Here is a 25848-nt window from a genome sequence, read left to right as displayed (position 1 = left end):
TTTGTGGTCAAGAAAAATAAATGTATAAACACAAAACCATGAGAACAAGTGACCAAGATGAATACATACTTGAACAAAGAAGAAGATCCGGTTCCTTCCGTCTTGGCCACGGGCACGGTGTCCCTCTTCCTGGTGGTGGTGGTGAGTTTCCTAGGGGGTAGCCTCGATACCCAGGCTTTCCTAGGGGGAGGAGCTACAGGGGAGTCAGTTTCCGTGTCTGAGTCGTCTGTTAAACACGGAAACCAACTCACCTGTGGCTCTTTGGGTGCTTCTCCCTTCAGCACCCCCTTCAGTACCACCCTGGAATTCTTGGGGTCATCGATGCATTTCCAGGTCCAGTTGTCTAGGTCCAGGTCCTGTGTGAGGAAATGTAGACAATTGTAACTTGAGATAATTTCCTTAAATAAATGTAAGTACAAGTCCTTTGAATTTTCTTATGGACAAAATTATGTAGTTATGTAGACTTCCCAAAATAGGCAGTAAGCTCACACTCACTGTGAGATTGTAGATCGGCTATTGTTTGAATATACAAAGTATAGAATAGGGTTAATGCATTTTTATTTTTAATAATACATATCTACAAAGCAGTCACTAAAATGTTCAAATAATTGTAGTGGAGTAAAAAAGTACAATATCTGGCTGTGCAGCGGAGCAGAAGTATTAAGCTATTGAAAAATGGACACACTCAAGTAAAGTGAGAAACTAGAATCTAGTGTACTAGTTTTCCACCATGTACATACCGGTACTTGAAGGTGCTCGGTCGAAGCCCTTTTCAGAACCATCCTGATTGCCTGGGGGTTGTTGGGGTCCTGAATCAGAGCCGAAGTCCAGTTGAAGCTGGCAGCTGCAGCATCCTGTGGGAGACATTTGTTAGTTAACCCATTCTGACCTGAGATCAGATTCATACGAGGTTTCCACTGGGACACACACTGGTCTGATTAACCCATTCTGACCTGAGATCAGATTCAAAAAATGTCAGTCGTTCTTCGAATTTTTCAAAAATAGCAGACCTACAAGCTCGTATCGCGCCACTCGGTGGCGCGATATGAGCTTGTAGATCTGCTATTTTTCAATAGCTAAAGCATAACATGATGCTAACACCAAAATGGGTGCCCGGTCAGAATGGGTTAAGCTAATTTCCTTCATACATTGAAGTGCAAGAAATATTGAATCGATAATTTAATTGAGGATTCAAAAGTTTCAAAAATAGCAGATCTACAAGCTCGAAACGCACTTGCAGATCTGTTATTTTAGATACTATTGTGACTCGCATGCAGGACACTGCCAGAGGCACCAAGAGCTCCCAGCCAGCAGACTGGTGCTGTGGGAACCAACACATGGGCACCGGTCACGAGGACGCCCATACTAACATATGTGGATATACTCAAGAAAGATGCACGAGCGCAAAGCACCAACGAGCTGGCCGGATGTATGGAGAACCGGGATGACTGGAGGCGACGATGGAGGGCTCGTCTGAGGACGACCTAGAGAGAGTGACGTGAAATTTAATTGAGGATTCAAAAGTTTCAAAAATAGTAGATATATATCTATATATTATTATTATTTATTTTTCAACAATTGATTTGAAAAATATATAAATGACACTTAGCAAGGAGCCACTGCTCCTTAACGTGGAAGAGCTTCATGGCATGCATCCAGTACAGAGTCGCTTCCTCTGGTCATCTCATGGGTGCTTGGATCCATATATCCCCTGGATGGCCTTAAATTGGAACGCCTTGGGAACCCCCAGGAATGGATCAAGTGGCTATTAATGCTGCCAGGCAAAGGGAAGTCTGGAACATCTCTGCTGGAACTGTTGCCCCTGAACCAAACTCAAGTGGTTGAAGATGTATAAAAAGATTATGCAGACGGTTAGTTCTTACACAGTAAACATCATCAGACAGTGTTAATTTGTCCGTTTGTAACTCTGAACGGTCCCCACTGCTCCAGCACGATATAGTATAAAAGAAATCAGTTCTTTTAAGTTAACATCAGCTTATTAAAAACAGCCGATGTACTTACAAGCTCACAATGTGTCACGAATCATGCGAGGCATTTTGTGAGCATGTGGATCTGCCATTTTCAACAAATCTTGAGAAAAACATTTTAACACAAATATGGGAAATCTGGGATCTACCCGACAATATTTTCGCGTGGGTGTCTGTATCGTATTCGTAGCGACACGACATAGCCAAATGCATATTAATCTGGGGGTCGTTGAATTGGACATAGTCATAGCCTACTATCTGATGATGAGAATCTAACGGTAACAAATAGTGGCCGCACTGGCTGGTAGGCCTACAACCCCGGTTGAAACCATTGCAACTAGGCTATATGAGAGTCAGCAAACAACATTTGGGTACCTTATATTTGAACCGGTCCAGTTGGCTAAATGTGTACAATATCAGAGTAGAGCAACTTGTTAATTGTTCGGTCCGCAGTACAATTTAAAAACGACTCCCATGTCCCATTATTACAATTCACTGTGTAATTGTATGCATTTAGAAACGGACGGTTTTCTAAATTTCATTATCAAGTATACATTTCAAATGGCCGAAAAATACAGTGCAAGTGCAAACTTACTAACTCAAAATAATCAATCCTAAACAAACGACATCGAAAGAAAACAATGCTACACAATTAACTATTTCAAATCAGGGCCTAAACCTAAACAAACCGACCGTCTGTCTAAACTACCCATTCTCTAAAAAAATTACATTATTACAAGTTTACAGTACATATATTATTAAATGTTAACATACCATCTCCATTGCCTCAGGTGACGTTGTACGTTGATACTAGTGTCGAACTTGAAGAAGTACTCTTAAGTAGTAGTCTCTTGAAGAAGCTAACTGTCTGTCTGTGGTTGTGACTCAACAAACGTCCGCTCAGTTAGAAGGTCAGTCACTGAGGAGTACGTGTATTATTTTGTGGGGTATGTTGAGATCATGTGAATGTCAAATTAACAATAAATATAACTAATACTTCAACAAATACTATAGATCTGGGTATTTATTCTGAATATGGGAATGACTGACCATTTGCATTCTTAGTTTCTTACTGTCCTATACAGTGCATTTGTTTCTTTGTTGGAAGTATTATGTAAAATAAATCCCTATGCTATATATTCCCAAAGGGCATTTAAACCATTTACCTGGTAACCCAGGCCACAGCCGGTGGGCAACATTTCCTTTCCAAGAGGTAACAATATAGGGGTTTTCTGGACTGACTGGTGTGGTGTCCATCTTCTTCATCGCTTCATAGGCTTCCTCAGACACTCCGGACAGTTTACTTGCAGTAGAAAAAGCTGAATCAGGTGTACTGCTTTACGATTTAAACTATAACCAAATTTACCAGGATATTTCAAGTTGATGTGTGTTTTATTACCTGTTGCAAGTGTAAGAGGAGAAAACGGGCCTCCTCTTGCGCTTCAGTTTAGCCTTTGCCACCACCACCTTTGTGACCGGCTGTGCCTCCAACTTCTTTCCCCTCGGCTTGTGCCACTGCTGTCGAACAAACCAGCTCATTCTGAGGACGCTGCAGATCCAGGTATCGAAACAAACCCACAATGTGAGAACAGTAACCCTCTGCCCTGAATGAGAGAAGATTTGTTTTAAATATACCTGTGATTACCTGTGTTTGAACTTTAACATTGCATGTTTCTTCACTGGGCCTATATGTTAGAGACTGAGGCATATAGGCTTCAGTGTGTTGACTTAGGTATATACTAGAATAGGATTCACCTGATTATGACATTGTAAAGGTACAAATGAAAAGTCAACTGTTGCAATATTACTGCGGTGTGTTGATGTTATTTTGGCATCCAGAATCATTTCAATGTTTTATTTGTTTCATTTGCAGATATAGAAACATGCTGATTCAAATATGAAAAGGTACAAATCATGAGACTAACAATTTAGTACTTTGGCATCCTGAATCAATCTGTATTAGATTAATTTGCATGTTAATATAACCACATATTTGATTAAAAATACTTACCCTGCAATACATGAACACTCCTGTCCAGTGATACTGTTAAAGGCGCAGTGAAACGGAACTGGTGAACAACATGAAAATGGTGTTTCCACATGAAACACCGGTCTGAAGTTTCTGAACCAATCAGAGTGTCGCATCCCTTCAGGCGATGGGACGGTAGCTAGGGACGGTGGCTAATGCTATGCGCAACAGCGTGGTGTTGTTTGTTTATAAATCAGACGGTCGCCCAGCACAACCAGTTTACTGTTATGTGGCTTATTTCTACCCTATAATGTTTTCAGAAACATATTTTAGCGTGATGATTAAGTTGAAACCGAGTAATACACTGTCTGAATGTTATCTTGAATGGAAATAAAAACGGAGAAATCTGTAATCAGAAGCAGCTGTGTTGCATGGATGCGCAGACATGGGGAATTAAACATGTGAGCTTCATTTTTATTGGCTTTTATCGATGTGTACCTCTACACGTCATCACGCAGCACGTTTTCGTTTTAATAAATAAATAATACAATCGTTTTTATGGACCTTTGATATAAAAACACACAGAAATGAGAATTTTCCCATTGTTTTGGCATCCATTGTTAGGTATGCCCATATGATGACCACGGATATGGTCTAAAAGTGTGAAAAACTTATTTTTCATTTCACTGCGCCTTTAAAATATGGGGTTTCTCTCTCTTTCGTTGGGAGTGATACACTTTTGTTTCAATCTTGTTTGAAGACACCTTTATGTCATGCACATATTGCTCCACTGCATATTGCAGGCCTTGTTGGTGAGATTTCTGCGATATTTTCGCGCTGTTCTGCAGAAAATCATCGATTAGTTTGTTTGGCACATCTTTCAGCTGTAAAGTGACCGCAGCCTCCTCCACCTCCATAACGTAAACACCGACACGTGCATAAATGCGCACCCACAGGAAAAGGAATCAAATAAAATTCCCCAAACGATCAGGGCACCTATGAGTCACTGGTGCAGGACGCCCAACAGTAATGTATCACAATGGCGTTATTATAATGTGGATATTGTTGTTAATTATTATACTTATAATACTCAGAGGAAAAGGAGCGAGATAACATGGGCCGCAGTGGAGAAGACGGAAGAGTGTCCGGCTTAGCAACAGTAACGAGGGCGGGGCGAGAGGGGGGTGGTGCTTACCGCAAAGCCTATTGCAAACCCCTGAGCACAAGTTTATGGACATGGCCCAGACTTCCAAATACAAGGACAATACATGTAGGTTGACAGTTATATCCCAAGGCCATAATACGTTCCACCAGAAGCTGATATAAGTTTGGATGTAAAACAAGTGTCCATATACAAATCAAATGGGCAGCCTATTTCAAATATAGTGACAGTTTTTCTAATTTCATTGATGAACACAATATCTGGGGTATTTGGAATATTTTGTAGTGAATTGACATGCGTGTCATTGTGATCAAACCAGTCTATTTTTACAGTGCTGTGTTTATACATTCTTGTTGTCCTGTCCTGTACTCCTCTGATCTTGTCTGAGACCAGGTCCACCAGACGGTCATGTCTGGCAATGTACAGTCCTTTATAGTGGCTGCAACCATTTAAGATGTGTGCGACTGTTTCTTTGTCATGTGGTACTGGATGTAGGATGCAGTGTGGGTCGTGTGCTGATGGGTACCAGGTTGCCAAGTTGAACTTGGTCGGCAACACCTGTAAACGGGCTTTAACACTAGCCAGTCTGAAAAAAAATCACTACTACTCAGTCGCTGAACGGTCAGAGGGACCGTGTTTTTGGTGCGATTTGATTGGCCACTCTCTCCCCCACTCGTCCCTGCGGAGATGTCCAGCTGGAGACGTTCAAGCCGGCTGCATCCCATTTCCAACGAATTAAATCATATATGTTTGGCTGGTTAATTAACTTGGAATTTGTTTACTATTATTCAGATATCACTCGATCTAGAAATTTGACTAAGTGATTTCCCTCTGAAAAGGCTCGCTGGAACCCGACCTTACTGTGCAATTACTCAACTTTACAATAACACTCAAACCACACTAAAGATGGATTTTGTTGTTTATATAGAAAATAGTAAAACACACATTACACACTCATACACGTACACACATACACTAATCTAAAACTTTGTTATAGACTAGGCCAGTCCGCACGATGCGTGATCCTCTACTAGCGTTGGTTTGTTAGCTTCTTTGTAATAGCAAAGTAGTAGTAGCAGTGTAATAGCAGCAGCACTAGCAGCAGCAGTGTAATAGCAGCAGCACTAGCAGCAGCAGTGTAATAGCAGCAGGTAATTTTACTGCAATAGAAAGAAATACACAAAACACAACTTCAACCGCAGAACATACAAGCAACTAAAACACACTATATAATGAGTACAATAAGGATCATAATAACACAATAACAACATTTACAGGCACATCTATATACATACCGACAGACCGTCGAGGCTCACAGCGACACAAATAGAATATAATAGAACCACGGGTCTTCGTGCATGCGCACATCTACAGTAAATGACGTTGTTGTGATGCCCTTTCTCACCCCTAGAGTGCATCACTGGTCCACACATAGCCAACATCTATAATCTCCATAGGAAAACCGCACACCTCCCACTTGACCTACGAGTGACCCGAACGAAGTAGGTCACACAACCCTACTTCCGAATATTTACTTAATTTGGCACACGTAAAAAATAAGCAAGTCTTAAACAGTTCACCCACAAAAAGAGAAAATAGATAAATAAACAAATGTTATCCAACATGCAATCATCAGTAAGTATAAACTAACTAAAGGAGTTCAGTACGACGACCTAACTTCTTAACTGAGAGCAGATATACCCACTCTCAGCCACCTCACAGAGAAACACCCACTCACTGAAATGAAACACACACACAAAGTCAAATAGTCTTTTGTTTGGGTATTTCTCAGTGAGGACTTTGTTGTTGGTCCTCCACGGGAATTAGGACCACCAGCCGCCTCACATCTCTCCGGAGCAAGGTTGATGGGCCCGACGCTCCATCTTTCCGCAACTGCGACCAGCTGATTGGTTGACACGGACACGTCCGCACCACGACATCCCGCACGACGCCCTGGCCATCCGGAAACACCTCCTCGACTCGACCCAACCGGAACCGTCCACGAAGAGCGTTTTGATCCGCCATCCACACCAGGTCGCCGACAGCAACGTTCCGGACTGGAACATGCCACTTCTGCCGCACGAACAGTTGAGGCCCCGCCAGCTGACTCCACCGCCTCCAAAACTTGTCCACCTGGATCTGGACCGCCCGAAGTCGACTGAAAGGATACGAGGGGAAATCAAACCCCAAGACATCCCCCTCAGGTCTCACCCGCCCCAACAGCAGAGAGTTGGGAGTTATGACATCCACCGACTCCTCCTGGACCTGAGCTCTGGCGCCGATGGGCCTCTCATTAGATAGATTAGCAGCGAGGTAAAGAAGCGTTTGAAACTCCAGGGAAGTCAAATCTTCGTCCTTCCCAACGCTGCTCATGGCTTTCTTCAGAACTCGGACAGCTGCTTCTGCCGCTCCGTTCCGATGTGGCGAATCTGCTGGGCTAAACACCCAAACCCAGTCAGTTCAAGCCACTGCCGCTTTCCTCTGGACATCATCCTTGTCGACCTCTGCCAGGAAACTATAGAGAGCTTCTAAGGCTGGTCTAGCCCCCACAAAATTAGTCCCCATGTCAGACCAAAGCTTCCGAGGGTGACCCCTCAGAGCTGCGTTTTCAGAAATCCCTCAGTAGATAGATCTTCAATCAGGTCTGCGTGAATAGCGCGTGAGGCCATGCAGCTGAAAACGACACCCCAGACCTTCTTCTTTGTCCGTCTCTTCACCAGATCTCTGATCATGTAGGGGCCGAACAAATCCAGGGTTGTGAACTCGAAAGGAGCCGCTGGTGTTGTTCGTTCCGTAGGGAGATTGCCCATCACTTGAGAGCCCAACTTAGCCCTCCTCTTACGGCAAAGCAGGCACGAGTCACATACTTTGCGAGCGACTCTCGACCCCTGCACCACCCAGGCTCTCTTCCTCATTCGAAGGAGCGTCCCAGCAATCCCCTCGTGATTCGCACGATGAGCCTCTTCACCCAGAAGATAACCGACGTGTTCTCCGTAGGGAATTAATGGAACCCCATCTCTTCTTCCACTCACAGCCTGAACGCGACCATGACACAGCAACAGGCCTGTCTCCTTATCATCGCTCACTACCAGACGATTGAGAGTCGTCGTGGCAAAAGACGCTCCTGCCTGGGCTGCAAGACATAAGTCAAGGAACGCCGCTTCGCGCTCTTTGACTGAGAGTACAACCTCCTGCTCTCTTTGTCTGGCCACACGATCAATCAAATTCTTTATTAGTCGGCGCCAGTAGCCCACCGCCCCGCAGAGCTTGGTTAGCGTGCTACTACGCTTCAAGTCCACATGGTCAATGAGAGCTGACCCCCACAGCTTCTTCGTCCAGTCAATAGACGCCACCGCAGGTTCTTCATCCAAGTCCGACCCAGACTCCACATCAGCAGCAGCTGGTGTACCACCGTCGTTGATCGGCGAAGACCTCCCATCACCGCCTGGAGACGAGTCAGAGCCACCATCACTACCTGACGTAGGACCCTGGCGCTTAGCCTGAGCCCTAGTAGTGACAGCAGTAAACGCCTTCCTTTGCAGTGCTCCAACAGCCTCCCTTGACCCAGCAGCCACCTCCGCAGCTGACTTCCTTGGCCACTCCTCCACTGGTGCTGTCTCCCAGCGCAAGTAAAGCACTGCTCCATACGACTCTGAACTTCCGTCAGAGAAGGTGATTCCCCAGGGCTTACCCACCCAGCCAGGTGGAGTAATGGACCTGGGAAACCTGACAGAGCTCAACCGAGCGCACTCTTTAAAAAGACCAATCGCTCTCACTCGAAGCTCGTCGGAAAGAGGCTTACCCCAGGTTTCCTTTCTTCAACGTTCCAGCTTCTTGAAACGCTCTCCTCACCAGAACAACACCCTTCAGCTTGAGAGGTGTTGCAAAACCAAGAGGGTCATTCAACCCAGCCACCTGACTCAGTAGCTCACGACGAGTAGGAGGGTCTGGTGTCTCTCTTTCCACTTCGTCCACGGTGAGCATTTGGTTTGGCAATAAGACAGTCTCTCGCTTGCTCTTGCCGACTCCCTGCCTCCCACTTTGGCCAGAACCAGCCTTTCGCTTGCTCTCGCCGACTCCCTGCCTCCCACTTTGGCCAGACTGCACCCAAGGCCTCAGGTGAAACTCCCCAGTGGCCAGAATGGTCTTGACCCCCACCAAAATGTCATTCAGTCTCTCGGGGACATTGTGGGAAAGCAGCAGGTGATCCACGTACGAGCCGTCCGTTATAACGCTCTTCTCCTCCATCATGCTGCTGAACTGTGGCAAACAAGCAGTCGAGCCTTCCCCACAGCTCGAGCCTTCTCCACAGCTCTGCTTTGGACAGCTAACAGGTCTTTCCACCCGCACAGCCTCCGCTCTCATAGACAGAGCACAATGTGTAGCCACCTGTGCTGTCACCTCCACGTCCTCAGTCAGGTCAGGATGCACGCCTGTAACCGTTCTCCCCAAAGGGCCGTCCCACAGGACTAAATCACCACGCCTCCTCCAACGCTGAGGAGCGAGGCGACCCTCCCTGGCACTGATGAGCAGTTCCACTTTATGTGGCCGCTTGAGATCTCCAGCTCGCGGAAAGAGCTTCTCCAGACGCTTCACATCCACTGCATAACCGATCCTGGCAATCTCATCTAGTCCATAGCAGTCCATCTTGTGAACTGGCCGAGACCCTTTTCTTGTTGCCACATTCAACTCCACAGTGTACTTCCTCGTTTTCACTGTAGTCTTCATCCCAGCCACACCATGTACAGTTAGTGTGACAGGTTCCCCATATAACCCCAGCCTCTCTGCAGCCTGGTGGGTTATATAGTTGGTATCGGACGCTAAATCAATCAACGTTCCGATCCCGTCTCCTCTCATGGTTTCGACGTTGATTAACATCATGAGGACCGGGTGTACTTTTGGCCCCCTCGTCCCCACACAGACAGTTGTCTTCACCTGATGCGTGTGAGCCTGCCTGAGTTCAGCCAACTGTTTCTCCAGTGAGCTGATCTTCTCGGAGACACTCTCCTGCTGTGCAGCCGAGCTCCGTGGCTCTCTGTCCTGATCCACTCTGGGCCCCCCTCTTGCACCATCACTCACATCGTCACTGGAAATAGTGTATTTGACGGGCCGTGGTTTCAAGCACAAAAGGAAGTGGTGATCCGAAGGATCATCCCCCTTTTTGCACTCGTCGTTTCTGCACAGAAAGTTCCTCCAACACGTCCCCTCATGGGGATGCAGACACTTTAGACATGCCTTCACCCTCTTTGCATAAGCGCTTCTGTCAGGAGCACTGGCCTTACGAAATGTTTTGCATCGATACAACTGCGTCGAATGTCCTTCCTCTCCACAAGCTACACAGGAGCCCCGCGACGAGCTGTCCTTCTCCCCCCTCACTGTTAGAGTGGCTATCCCACTGGTATAACAATGGCTATTCACGCTCGGTTTCACGAGCACGGACTGGCCAAGTGCTAAATACCCTCACTTACTTCGCTGTGATCACTTGATCACAGGGTTATAGATTGTAATATTACTAGCCACGTAGAATTACTGGTAGCGTAAAATTACTGTTCAGATATCACTCGATCTAGAAATTTGACTAAGTGATTTCCCTCTGAAAAGGCTCGCTGGAACCCGACCTTACTGTGCAATTACTCAACTTTACAATAACACTCAAACCACACTGAAGATGGATTTTGTTGTTTATATAGAAAATAGTAAAACACACATTACACACTCATACACGTACACACATACACTAATCTAAAACTTTGTTATAGACTAGGCCAGTCCGCACGACGCGTGATCCTCTACTAGCGTTGGTTTGTTAGCTTCTTTGTAGTAGCAAAGTAGTAGTAGCAGTGTAATAGCAGCAGCACTAGCAGCAGCAGTGTAATAGCAGCAGCACTAGCAGCAGCAGTGTAATAGCAGCAGGTAATTTTACTGCAATAGAAAGAAATACACAAAACACAACTTCAACCGCAGAACATACAAGCAACTAAAACACACTATATAATGAGTACAATAAGGATCATAATAACACAATAACAACATTTACAGACACATCTATATACATACCGACAGACCGTCGAGGCTCACAGCGACACAAATAGAATATAATAGAACCACGGGTCTTCGTGCATGCGCACATCTACAGTAAATGACGTTGTTGTGATGCCCTTTCTCACCCCTAGAGTGCATCACTGGTCCACACATAGCCAACATCTATAATCTCCATAGGAAAACCGCACAACTATTTTGATAAGATAATATGAATACAATCATTATTATCCATGATGAGGGCAGAGGGATGTTATTATTGAATGCTCGGTTTCAATGGAGCGAGAAGCTAGCTAGCCTAGCCTAGTTAGCTAGCTGTCTGTGTCGTGTGTTAAGTGTTGTTAACAATGGGACATTGTCTGAACTGCTGAGATGTTGTCATTTCTAAACACATGTTTTCACTCCTAAAATGTATAAAACTAATAATACATATTTTGCCCGGTTAGTGCTATATTGCAACATAGCCTGCATGGAAGAGTGTCGCGTTGCTGCTTCTTTTTTTCCTTCTTCCACCCTGCAAAGATCACTCGTCTTTTCTCGTGTGTTATCGATGTAATTAATATTATGTGACCCCACGCCATGTACAGACTGCTTGACTAGGCATGTGAACATGACATAATTGTATTAATGTTTAAGTGTAATGATACACCGGATTGTCCGTAGTAACAGACCCCCATTCCTCCAGCCGTTAGCTTACATTTGCTAATATTATAAGCTAACCGCATTACTAAAGCCAATGTATTGCAGTAAATGCGGCATGTCCGCGGTAAATTACTTATACAAGTGAGTCGCGTTATATTCACCTAAATTACAAGCCAAAGTACATTCCAAATAAACAATTATTAGCCACGTTATGTTGTTATATCAGTTTAATTAATAAAAAACATTTGCTAGCTGTGTGTATTTCTTTGTCCCAACTTGCAAGTAGGCTACATCAACCACGTGACCGGGCTGTTTTCTAACCAAATGGACCCTTCTGGGTCTGTAACTCTGAGAGTGTACAAATGGAACCAAACAGAAAAAAAGTAAAAATTAACATTGATTTTACAATATAAATGTAGGTAGAAATGCCATTAAATGGCGGTCCGTAGACTAATGCATGTCAATTTGGGGGTCCCTGGGGGGTCCCTGGGGGGTCCCTGGGGGGTCCCTTTGGGGGTCCCTGGCATGAAAACTTGGGAACCACTGTTGTAAATCATGACAGCTTTCTGAAAACCCTGTTCCTACATCAGTGGTTCTCAAACTCAATTATTTCATGTCAAGGACCCACAGAATTATATGAATTTGGCCGCCAGACAGCCATATCAAAATATGTTGTTCCAGGGACCCCCCAGAAGCAAAGATTTGATTGAAAAATGTTAGCTGTGAAAGAATATATTATTTAAAGATTTGCACACACCTCCACATTTGCACGACAATTTTTTTTTAGCAGATAAAAGTATAAAGTATAAAACACAGATGCGTTCCAGGTCCAGAATCGCCCTGCAGAGAAGCAACCAACATGCAAGAGGGCGAGATGGACGAGACAATGGGTGATTAAAACAGGGTGATTAAAACAGGGTAATTGCTTAGTAAATGTCGTGTGGAAGGGATGAGAGTGCATTTCTACTGAGCAAGATGGCATTGTGTCTAAAGCTGCTGTAACTTCATTTAGATTAGAACAACATGTGACCAAACTTGACACGCAGACAGTAAGCCATTGACTTCTTTCTTCATGTCACATGAAAGCAGATGATCATGGCTTCAAATTGACATATTGGTTCTTTCCAGCCCGTCTCCCACTCTGCACAGCTCAGTATTTTAGCCGTGACGTGAGCGCCCCCTCTGAGATACTTCCGGGTCCTACTTTTGTGCCGCTTTTGTGTCCCCATAGAGTTATACTGTGACGCTCCGTCTGACTAAATCTGAGACGAAAACAACCACGAAAGTCTCATTTTACCGCTTTCCTTTCCTCGTAACAACAAAGCTGCTGCTCTCCCAAATCTGGCTGTGACAGGCCGTCTGCCCCACATGGAATACTATCGCCATTTTATTTTATTGTGTCAACTAAATCCTCATTAATAAAAAACAGATTCAACATACTCAAGCCTGCACACATTCTAAATATGCCCCCGAAATATTTTACAGAGCAAAAAAAAGTGCATACTTGCTTGTTGCACACTAGTAGGCCATAAATGGCCAACTAGTGCGCAAGCAGAGCGCGCAAGTACTTTCGACCGCTGTAAACTGTCAAATCTCAGTATCTCTGTGAAGGAACGTTTGAAATGTCTAATTATTAGGTGTAACTATTTGCTATCTACCTACTTTATCATATAAACATCTAGTATTATATGGTTCAAGTTTCTATCTATAAGAAATACAGTTTTATCGATGTAGATATGTTCTGGATCCCTTCTTAATTTTTTTAAGAAAAATAAATCATTGATATGTGATGAAAAAAGGTATATAAACTGAATTAAAATGTTATACAGTATAATTATTCTATTTATTCTAAATTGTAAATTGTTTTAAATGTATTTCATATTTTATTTTTACTGATTATGTACTGTATATAGTATATGTATGACTAGCTCTAAATGATGACGTAAGACATACGTATACATATACATATACTATATAGAGTATGTAGTTGTAAGTTGATTAGCAGTATACTGTGGTTACTTTGCGCCAAAACGTGACAGCTGTCACCATTTGATGCGTATGCAAGAAAATCAGCAAATCTGTGCCTGGTTTGCTGGGACCAGATTACACAAATGACCATATTTCTTACGTCATCATTGAGAGCTAGTCATACATATACACACCACGTACTCTGGTCCCAGCAGATCCGGCACAATTTGCTATTTTATTTTTACTGATTATGTATATAGTATACGTATGACTAGCTCTAAATGATGACGTAAGACATATGGTCATTTATGTAATCTGGTCCCAGCAAACCAGGCACAGATTTGCTGTTTTCTTTGCATACACATCAAATGGCGGGACGGCTGTCACGGTGAAGAGACCGAGCGAGATTATTACTTGCGCGCTCTGCTTGCGCAAGTAATAATAGTCTTTATTGTCTCCACATCATATATTTGTGTTGTCATGGACACTTGTACAAAACATTAATAATTCTACTCGAGTTGGAAGCATTAAGACTGAAAGACTGAAAAATAACGTCATTGTAAAAAAGATTCACACGTTTAGATATTCTATTTACTAATGAGAGGCGGACGGGAGCTGGTGCCACTTGGACCCGGACGTAACGTAGGACTACAAAATGACCCAGACGTAACATAGGACTACAAAATGACCCGGACGTAACGCAGGACTACAAAATGACCCGGACGTAACGTAGCACTACAAAATGACCCGGACGTAACATAGCACTACAAAATGACGTCGGACTTAAATACTGAATTAAATCCTTTTATTCCTTCAAGACAGCGGAGACAGTGTCAGCAGGGCGATCAATATTTATATTGATTATACAACTTGAGTAAAAGTAAATAGGTATTGGCATCAAAATGACCAACAGTAGGCTATGCAGAATACAAGCTCACAATGTGTCGCATTGTATCGTGTGCGATTGTGTGCTTGTATGAAACCTTATTGACAGTTGTAGCCAATAGATGACAAACAATTAAAAACATACAAAACAGTTACAAATAAATGCATTGGTTCATAAAACTCTAAAACTCTCTCGTAAAAAAAGAAGAAAATCTATAAGAGGCACTCGTACCAATGTTTCCACATCAAAGAGCGGTATCTAACAGTGCTAAACCTAGGATTAGTCAACACCTTAATCACGTTATTATGTGACCCATCGAGTCTGCTTAAAGCTGAACATGAGGTTTCTCAAGAGAGCCTGGAAGGTGGTTAGACCAGAGTCGCAGAAGAGCTGACTAGCACTGCCACCCATAGGCTTCTTCAGGAGAATCCTGAGAGCATCGTTATAAGCCACCTTTAGCTTGCCAGCCTCTCTTTTTTTATAGTTCACCCATAAGGGGGCTGTATACAATTTACAATTTAGGCATTTAGCAGACGCTCTTAATCCAGAGCGACTTACATTAAGCAAGAACAAAAGCATGGGAATACATCACATAAAAACATTTATCAAGAAACATGCGTAAGCTAAGAAAGTAACAGTGGAATATCTATATAATGAAGCTATACATATAAACTATACATCTAAACTACTATGCTATACATATGTACTATGACGTGCTATGACTACATACAGTACAATGCAATTATAGTGCTGTCTACATAACATGCTATAAGTCTGTATCAAAATTGCTATCTAAGTCTACAGAAATGCTATCTAAGGGGGTGGGGTAAGTGCTATGGGCCATGATGGAGTCTGAAAAGGTGGGTTTTCAGACTACGGCGGAAGATTGGGAGTGATGCTGCAGTTCTGACTGCAATGGGAAGTTTTGGAGCCAGAAGGGAGAAGAGTTTGGGACGTGTGGAGCGTTGTCCCGGCGTTTTCAGTGAGGGTACTTCCAGCTTCCCTGCGTTGGCTGTATACTGCGGGGTGCAGTACGCTCTAAATAGGTTCACCTTGACCTCAACTGAACAGTAGTGAAAGTTCCTGGCTAACATATTGGCTTGGGCATAGAGACATTCTACGCTGTCTATACATGTCAGCACAGATCAGCCATTTTCAAATGTATGGCTGTAGTGGTGAGTGAACAATGTAGGCTAGCATGTTTTGTAATAATAATCCAAATCTGCAAAAGTATAGCTAGTAGTTAAGTTTTCAAATAAATTGTGGAGTAGGCCTATATTTTCCACACTATAAGTCAGTATTAAAATGTCATTATTTACTTTCCACCACTGTTTGGAACACCGTTTGCTTCTCAAGGACAAACATTCCTCACATTGTCCAATAAACAGTCCTATTAAAACACTAATGTTTAAAGGAGAATTCCATACTAAAAGGCTTTCTTACCTTTCATTGTAGTTGTTACGTCCCCATCAAAGAGGTCCAGGTGTTATTTTGTGCAAAAGCTCCTTATTGGCTATTTCCCTTACCATAAGCCCTAAATGAATTGCATTGAATGGAATGGGATGTATGGGGTGTTGTGCTAATTCGCTTATTTCCATCGAAATAAGTAGTAAAGTGTGGCGCTTGGGTTATTATTTACATTATGAAGAGAGGATCTATACAAAAAGATTATAATTTTGAGCGATGGAAATAAGCGAATTAGCACAACACCCCATACATCCCATTCAATTCAATTCAATTCATTTAGGGCTTATGGTAGGGGAAATAGCCAATAAGGAGCTTTTGCACAAAATAACACCTGGACCTCTTTGATGGGGACGTAACAACTACAAAGAAAGGTAAGATAGCCTTTTAGTATGGAATTCTCCTTTAACCCATTTTGGGGCAGGAACCCCTTTGTGTTTTAAACATTTTGTTATAATTTAGCTATGGAAAAATAGCAGGAACCCTCCTGGAACAACATGCTTTCAGATGGGGTTCGTCGGCCAATTACATGATATATTTCTGGGTGTCCTCGACATGAATCTGTTTGGGATGGAACCACTGACATGGAAACATGGGGGGTTTTCAGAAAACTCATGATTCAGAAGGCATTTGTAGAATTTTACTGTATTGTATTGTATTGTATTGCACTGTACTATATTCTGACTTGTGAAGCACTTTGGTAGAATGAGAATTGTTTTTAAATGTGCTATTTAACCCATTTTGACCTGAGATCAGATTCTAAAAATGTCTTCTACGTCCTGACAGTTTTCTGAAAAAGCTGTTTCCATGTCAGTCGTTCTTTGATTTAAAAAAAATAGCAGACCTACAAGCTCATAGCGCGCCACTCGGTGCCGTGCTATGAGCTTGTAGATCTGCTATTTTTTTCAATAGCTAAAGCATAACATAATGCCAACACCAAAATGGGCTAGATAAATGTATGATTTGATTTGATGTTATGCTTAGCTGTGATTGGACTCACCCGCTCCGGGTGACCAGACACTGACGGAGGCCCAGCTTCCTGAAGATGTCCTCCAGGGTCTCCATGTGGGTTTGGTCCGTGAGGTTCAGGATGCGACGCAGCTTCAGGGGCTGAGGGTCCGAGGCGGGCAGCGCCGGCCCGTCCTCCGTGGTGTACACCACGGAGCTGCTGACCACGCCCTCCTGCTTCTGACGGGTTTTCTCTGCAGAGAGGAGGAGAACCGTGTCAGGTGGGTTTGGGACCAAACGCGTTTTTTTTAAACCCATTTTGGGGGCGGGAACCCCTTTTGAGGTTTTAAAGCATTACGTTATACTTTAGATGTTGGAAAAAAAGCAGATCTACAGCTTGTAGGTCTGTCTCTGGGACCCCCAATTTATGTTGTAAAATCAAAGTTAATTTAACTCAGAGTGTACAAATGTACATTTGTACACCCCCTGGAACTCCCTCAAGGACCCCTGGGGGTCCCCGGACTCCACTTTGGGAACCACTGTACTAAACGATTAGAAGAAAATGTCAATCGCGATATTTATAAAATATTATGGGTCTAAATGTATGTTGCAGCTGTTCTACATACAGCCAACCAGTTTAAAGGGTTCAAACGGCTTTTTTAGCTTTGCTTTTATGAAAATATCCAAGACCATTATGGTTTATTATGGAAGCCAAGGCTTAATCCATTCTGGGCGGGAACCCCTTTTGGTGTTTTAAGCATCATGTTGTACTTTAGCTATTGAAAATAGCAGATCTACAACCTCGTCGCGCAGCACTCGTTGTAGGTCTGCTATTTTTTTTTAATCGTAAAAATGTGGCGCAAATCTTTGAATATATATTCTTTCAGAGCCAAAGTTTTTAACTCAAATCTTTGCTTCTGGGGAGGTCCCTGGAACAACATGTTTTCAGACCAAATGCAGATAATTCTAGGGGTCCTTGACATGAAATAGTTTGAGAACCACTGATATTAGAAACATAGGGTTTTAACCCTGTGAGAACCACTGATATTAGAAACATAGGGTTTTTCAGAACTGTCACATTTGTAGAATCGTCCTCAGGTTAACATGTATTCTGTTGCTATAGTTTGACCAATTAAAATACTCTTTAAATAATCAATATATTAAACTGAACAACCAATATGTCCATTTGAAGCTATGATTCCCTGCTTTCATGACATATGGCGTCTTACTGGTAAATAAGATGTTCAGGGTAAAATGGCCCGAGAGATTAGGGGCTCCATTTTCGGCACCGCTAAACCCCTTATCCCTAAACTTTGCCTTTTTTTTTACTATTTTGAAAAACATTTTTGAAAAGTTCAACTAGCCAATCCACATTTACACGTTGTGAGCTTGTAGACTGGCCACGCGTGCGTGCGTGCGTGCGTTAATTGGCACAAAAACAGATCTATAAGCTCACAGTGCATCACTTTGTACTGCACTGAGAGCTTGTACATCTGCTAGTTTTGTTTTAATTTTAAACAAATCTTCTCTTCTGGGGGTCCCTGGCACAAACTACAGGTGGGGGTCCCTGGCACAAACTACAGGTGGGGGTCCCTGGCACAAACTACAGGTGGGGGTCCCTGGCACAAACTACATGTGGGGGTCCTTGGCACAAACTACAGGTGGGGGTCCCTGGCACAAACTACAGGTGGGGGTCCCTGGCACAAACTACAGGTGGGGGTCCCTGGCACAAACTACATGTGGGGGTCCCTGGCACAAATTACAGGTGGGGGTCCCTGGCACAAACTACAGGTGGGGGTCCCTGGCACAAACTACAGGTGGGGGTCCCTGGCACAAACTACAGGTGGGGGGCCCTGGCACAAACTACAGGTGGGGGTCCCTGGCACAAACTACAGGTGGGGGTCCCTGGCACAAACTACAGGTGGGGGTCCCTGGCACAAACTACAGGTGGGGGTCCCTGGCACAAACTACAGGTGGGGGGCCCTGGCACAAACTACAGGTGGGGGTCCCTGGCACAAACTACAGGTGGGGGTCCCTGGCACAAACTACAGGTGGGGGTCCCTGGCACAAACTACAGGTGGGGGTCCCTGGCACAAACTACAGGTGGGGGTCCCTGGCACAAACATGCTTTATAGAAGTGGTTCCCAAATTATTCTCTTAATCATTTCTTCGACATTGTTGTTTACTTTAGACCACGTGGTTCCCAAACTGGGGTCCGGGGACCCCCAGGGGTCAATGAGGGAGTTCCAGGGGGTCCCCAACAGCTGAATGGTAATTATAGGAACCAAATGGACCCTTACGGACCTAACTCTGAGTGTAACACATGGAACCAAATGGACCCGTTCGTAGTTCGTACACTCTCAAGAGTTAAATTAACATTGATTTTCCCAGATATAAATGTCACTAAATGGGGGTCCGTATGACTAATGCATGTCAAACGGGTTGAGAATCACTGCTAGCCCCCTCGCATGGGGGGGTCCCTGGCATATCATTTCAAAAGGGGGTCCGCGGAGCTAATAAAGCATCAATTTGGGGGTCCTTGACGTGAAAAGGTTTGTAAACCACTGGTTCACAAACCTTTTCACGTCAAGGAGACCGCTAGCATTGCTCAGCTTTATGTTTACCTGGCCGACATGTCACGGTCTGCTCCTTCTGTTTTTACTGCATTTTACTTCATTTTGCCATGAAAACGCATTCAGCTTTGCTTCCTTTTCATTATAACAAAATAGGCTAACTAAAGCACAACTTTTCATTAGAACAAAATTAAAGCACAACTTTTCATTAGAACAAAATAGGCTAACTAAAGCACAACACCGAAACAAAGTCTCTGCTGCCACTTGCTGCAACAATAACACAAATGACAGCTCCTTGCTGGGTGGGTGCAGGGGGTGGAGCACGCCACTAGATGTCGCCCTTGTGTTGTAGATGAATGCAACACATGGCTGTGCTGTGTGTAATCCAGTGGTTCCCGAACTTTTTCATGTCCAGGACCCCCAAAATTACACTAATTAGTCTGTGTACGCACCCCCCCCCCCCCCCCCCCCCCCCTCGCCCATTTGAAAATTGATTTAAAGACCCCCAAAATGACACTAATCAGCACCGCGGACCCCCTTTTGAAGAGCGATGCCAGGGACCCCCATAACAAGATAAGATTGTTATGGCTCTAGCAGTGATTCTCAACCAGTTTAATGTCAAGGACCCCCTGTTTGACATGCATGCCATTTTTTAATGGCATTTCTATCTCTGGGACCCCCAATTTATATTGTAAAATCAATGCTAATTTAACTCTGAGAGTGTACAAATGCATTTGTACACTCTCAGAGTTACAGAACCATTTGGCTACAAACTATCATTTAGCTGGGGACCCCCTGGAACTCCCTCAAGGACCCCTGGGTGTCCCCGGACCCCACTTGATTGACTGAAGTAATTATTAACAGTTTGCAGAATTACATACATTTCAAGCACAACTCAACACAAAGACTGTTAACTGTGAGTGGACGACACCATAAAGCATTACACTGGTTTACAAGAGGGTCCACCATGTTCAATTCATCTGAGGGGTTGTTTTTCTTTTCTACATGTATACTATTGAAATACATACATTACGAGTGAAATAGAATAATATTTTTATTCTATTTTCTATTCTCAATGCAAAACAGACAATGCATTTATTGCATTACAATCATTTTGCTACTTTTTTTTCTTGCTTATGAACGAGACATAATTTAATGTGGAACAGTGAGCAGTGTTGTTTTGGCAGCAAATTTCTATTTTAGTTTTAGTCATAGTCTTTTCTATTTTAGTTTTAGTTACATTTTAGTGACCTGGAATGTCTTAGTGTCTAGATTTAGTCGACTAAATGTCATACAGTACAGTACAGTCGTACAATACAATACAGTACAGTACAGTACAGTGTGCTACACTACAGTATGGCCCCTCTGGAGTGATTGTGGAAATATAGTGGCCTCTGCCGTCTCTTTTCCAAACAACCTGGATACAGCGCACGCACGCACACACGCATGCACGCACGGACACATACATGCACACGCACACACAAACAGACACATCACCTGTTGTTAGAACTGAACAGACTCAAAGAGATGTATTTATTGTAGAGTGGTAAATGGAAACAATACTAGACTTAAGGTGACAAAATAAGCACACCTGGTCAACTATCCAAAACAAAAATACATACAATGTTAACATAATTATACATTTTCAGAAAGGTAAGCAATACAATAAAACATTACAAAATACCCATTGCTGGGACAGCTACACTCTCAGAGTTACAGAGCTGTAAATATAAATTAATTTGTTCCTAACATTCAATAATGTTAGGAACAAAGGACCCCGCATGTTGAGAATCAGTGATGTGGGCCTACAGTATGATATTATATGATATGATATGATCTTTATTTGTATAGCGCTTTTTAAAACATAGTTCCAAAGTGCTGCACAGAACAGGATTAAAAACAAGAATAAACAGACAGTAACAAAATTATAATGGCAAACAAAACAATATCAAGCATGTATGTACAAATTGGCTAATTAAGTAGTTAAAAATACTCTGTATAAAGGTGGGTTTTTAGATGAGACTTAAAAATGGGGACGGATGGGGCAGTGCATTCCACAGTTTGGGAGCTCGAGCGGAAAAAGCCTGGTTACCCCGGGTAACTAGATTAGTACGGGGGACAGCCAGGAGAGCCTCATCCGAGGATCTAAGGGTACGCACGGAGTTAGGGAGGGATAACATCTCACGGATGGCTTTGAACGTGATTAAAATAATCTTAAAATCACATCTGGTGCTCACTGGCAGCCAGTGCAGATCTGCTAAAATTGCCGTGATATGGTCCCGTTTCTTGGTGTCGGTCAGTAGTCGAGCGGCAGAGTTTTGTATGAGTTGTAGGCGGGAAGTAATTTTCTTTGGGAGGCCGGAGTATATGGAGTTACAGTAATCGAGACGTGATGAGATGAGGGCGTGAATGACGGTTTCGAGATCCGGGGGTTGAGAGGAATGACTTGATTTTGGCTATGTTCCTTAACTGGAAGTAGCATGATTGGACGACTGTTGTTACCTGTTTTTTAAATGAGAGGTCTGAATCAAAAATCACCCCCAGGTTACGGGCTGCAGGAGTGATATTGGTGGAGAAGGAACCAAGTTGAGAGTGTAGTGGAAGGGTTGAGTTAGAGGGGCCGAAAAAAATGATTTCTGTTTTTGACTGATTGAGTTGGAGAAAGTTCTGTGTCATCCAGTCTTTGATGTCTGAGAGACAGGCCAGTAAGCGTGATATCTTTCCTGGACCTGGTTTTAATGGCATGTACAGCTGGGTATCGTCTGCATAGCAATGGAAATGAATGTCATGGGAGCGGATTATGTTGCCGATGGGAAGCATGTATAGGCTGAATAATAAAGTCCCTAGGATAGATCCCTGTGGGACCCCACAAGTGAAAGGGGCTTGGGAAGAGGAAGCCTCACCAATGGTGACGGATATGATAGCAGATCTACAAGCTCACAATGGATTGCGATGCATTGTGAGTGAGCGTGTAGATCGGCTATTTTCAAATGATCTTTAAGAGATTTTGAACTTGTGGAATGAGACATTCTGCACAATGAGTACTTTTACTTTTGGTACTAAGTATATTTTTGATGCTACTTTTACTCAAGTACATTTTGAATATGGGACTATGGCACTCTCATAACTTATACACATATACATGCACGCACGCACGCATGCATGCACGCACACTTCCAAAAAGTTCAACTTTTGTCCAAAAACTTTGGGATATAACAAACAGCCGATTTACAAACTCACAGTAGTCAAACTTGTTGATCTACAAGCTCAAAGTAATCAATCTTCAAACTGATCTACAAGCTCACAGTAATCAATCTTCAAACCGATCTACAAGCTCACAGTTGTCATAATATTAGATGCGGCACCTTGTGAGCTTGTAGATCTTCTATTTTGACCAGCCTACTTTAGCACGGCAGTAGATAGTATAGTATTAAATATGGCATTTATTTTGTATTGTGTGTGAAAAGATTAATAAAAAGATCTCCACACGACAGAGATGGAATAATAAAAGTTAAATTATTTGACAATGTTGATAAATTAATGTTTCTGATCCAATCACCTGCTACTAACTAGATCAAACCTGTAAATAACATTATAATTGTATTTATCAACCCTGTAAATAACTTGAACCACTTGAATCCCAGCATCCCTATTATGGAGGAACATTCGCCAACATAGCCGATCTACAAGCTCACAAAGCCTTGCAACGTGACACATTGGCCCCTTTTCCACAAACTCACAGTAGTCAAACTTGCTGATCTACAAGCTCACAGTTATCATAATGTAAGATGCAGTGCCTTGTGAGCTTGTAGATCTGCTATTTTGACCAGCCTACTTTAGCACGGCAGTAGTAGTATTAAATGTGGCATTAAGTTTTTATTGTGTGTGAAAAGAAAGTAATAAAAAGATTTCCACACGACAGAGATTCCTAAACTTTACCATTTTAAAACAACAACCAACATCGACACATTGTGAGCTTGCAGATCAGCTATTTGAACTATTTTAAAAATGTTTAAAAATGTAAAAAAAAAAAAAAAAAAAGGCAGATAAGGATAATGGGTAAGGGGTGGAGCAAGATGTAGCAGTTGGTGTAGAAGATGGTACCAGAACCCACCAGTACAGTGCAACTCAGCTCTTTTTATTTAACATTGTGAAACAGAATTAAGTGATATTGAAGAATTCCACATATTAGTATTCCAGCATTCAGCTTGTGTGTGTGTGTGTGTGTGTGTGTGTGTGTGTGTGTTGTACTCCACTGACAGCGCCACAGTACATACGGCATTCCGATTCATATCTCTATTTATATTTTAGAAAACTAGAATCTGAAATCCTAGGTATTATTATTATTATTAGACTATTATTTATTAGAAGTGACAGTTATAGACCTCTTCATCGCTGCCCGTTTGAAATTACCTTTATCCATATTTTAAACGTTGACTATTCAAACATAGCAGATGTGCAAGCATACAGCATGTCACTTTGTGCCACACTGCGAAGCTTGTATATCTGCTATTTTTGAGCATTTTCAGAAAATCTTGAAAGTGTTTGAAGAACTTTGATGGATTTTGCCCTTTTGTAACAAATCTTTGGTCGATGGTCAAATTTATATCAATTTAGTGAGCAGATTAATACAGCGATTAATCTGGAGATATTTTTTTCCCCACACGACAGAGATGAAATAATGAAAGTTTAATTATTTGACAATGTTTCTGATCCAATTCACCTGCTATACTAGATCAAACCTGTAGGCCTAAATACCTTTCATTAAAGGACCAAGCAGTCCACACACACACACACACACACACACACACACACACACACACACACACACACACACACACACACACACACACACAATTCCAATCTTGCAAACCTATTTTGCAAGGCCATTAAGCTTAAAGTTTAACATTTGTCCAAAAACCTTGGGATATAACAAACAGCCGATCTACAAACTCACAGTAGTCAAACTTGCTGATCTACAAGCTCACAGTTATCATAATATAAGATGCAGTGCCTTGTGAGCTTGTAGATCTGCTATTTTGACCAGCCTACTTTAGCACGGCAGTAGTAGTATTAAATAGTAGTATTAAATGTGGCATTACATTTTTATTGTGTGTGAAAAGAGTAATAAAAAGATTTCCACACGACAGAGATTCCTAAACTTTACCATTTTAAAACAACAACCAACATCGACACATTGTGAGCTTGCAGATCAGCTATTTGAACTATTTTAAAAATGTTTAAAAATGGTTAAAAAAAAGGCAGATAAGGATAATGGGTAAGGGGTGGAGCAAGATGTAGCAGTTGGTGTAGATGGAACCAGAACCCACCAGTACAGTGCAACTCAGCTCTTTTTATTTAACATTGTTAAACAGAATTAAGTGATATTGAAGAATTCCACATATTAGTATTCCAGCATTCAGCTTGTGTAACGCCCCCCCCCGAACTAGAGAACACAACAGGTGCTGTGAGTGTGTGTGTGTGTGTGTGTGTGTGTGTGTGTGTGTGTGTGTGTGTGTGTGTGTGTGCGTGCGTGCGTGCGTGCGTGCGTGCGTGTGTGCGTGCGTGCGTGCGTGCGTGCGTGTGTGTATGTGTGTGTGTGTGTGTGTGTGTGTGTATAGAGATCACAAGAGCAGCAGTGGAAAAGCTGATGTGTCTGTTTTTAGCAAAACTTATCTCCTTCAAATATTAACAATTGTCCCTGTGTGTGTGTGTGTGTGTGTGTGTGTGTGTGTGTGTGTGTGTGTGTGTGTGTGTGTGTTGTACTCCACTGACAGCGCCACAGTACATACGGCATTCCGATTCATATCTCTATTTATATTTTAGAAAACTAGAATCTGAAATCCTAGGTATTATTATTATTATTAGACTATTATTTATTAGAAGTGACAGTTATAGACCTCTTCATCGCTGCCCGTTTGAAATTACCTTTATCCATATTTTAAACGTTGACTATTCAAAAATAGCAGATGTGCAAGCATACAGCATGTCACTTTGTGCCACACTGCGAAGCTTGTATATCTGCTATTTTTGAGCATTTTCAGAAAATCTTGAAAGTGTTTGAAGAACTTTGATGGATTTTGCCCTTTTGTAACAAATCTTTGGTCGATGGTCAAATTTATATCAATTTAGTGAGCAGATTAATACAGCGATTAATCTGGAGATATTTTTTTCCCCACACGACAGAGATGAAATAATGAAAGTTTAAT

The 25848-nt window shown here is 42.7% G+C and overlaps 1 protein-coding gene across 1 annotated transcript in view; it reads right to left on the bottom strand.

Annotated features, from left to right (window-relative positions):
- Window positions 1-25848, bottom strand: part of LOC308318779 (uncharacterized protein) — a gene marked incomplete at its 5' end in the record, with an annotated part of 473522 nt that overhangs the window by 11991 nt on the left and 435683 nt on the right. Inside the window, 2 exons of the mRNA XM_080768408.1 lie at window positions 3155-3265; window positions 3388-3592. Of these exons, the coding sequence (XP_080624534.1) occupies window positions 3259-3265; window positions 3388-3592 (212 nt within the window). The 3' untranslated portion in view covers window positions 3155-3258. The remainder of the gene's footprint in view (window positions 1-3154; window positions 3266-3387; window positions 3593-25848) is intronic.

This window comes from Protomyctophum bolini (genome assembly GCF_963924005.1).
Source record: "Protomyctophum bolini genome assembly, chromosome: 7".
NCBI lineage: Eukaryota > Metazoa > Chordata > Actinopteri > Myctophiformes > Myctophidae > Protomyctophum > Protomyctophum bolini.
This window is presented reverse-complemented; position numbering and strand designations above follow the sequence as displayed.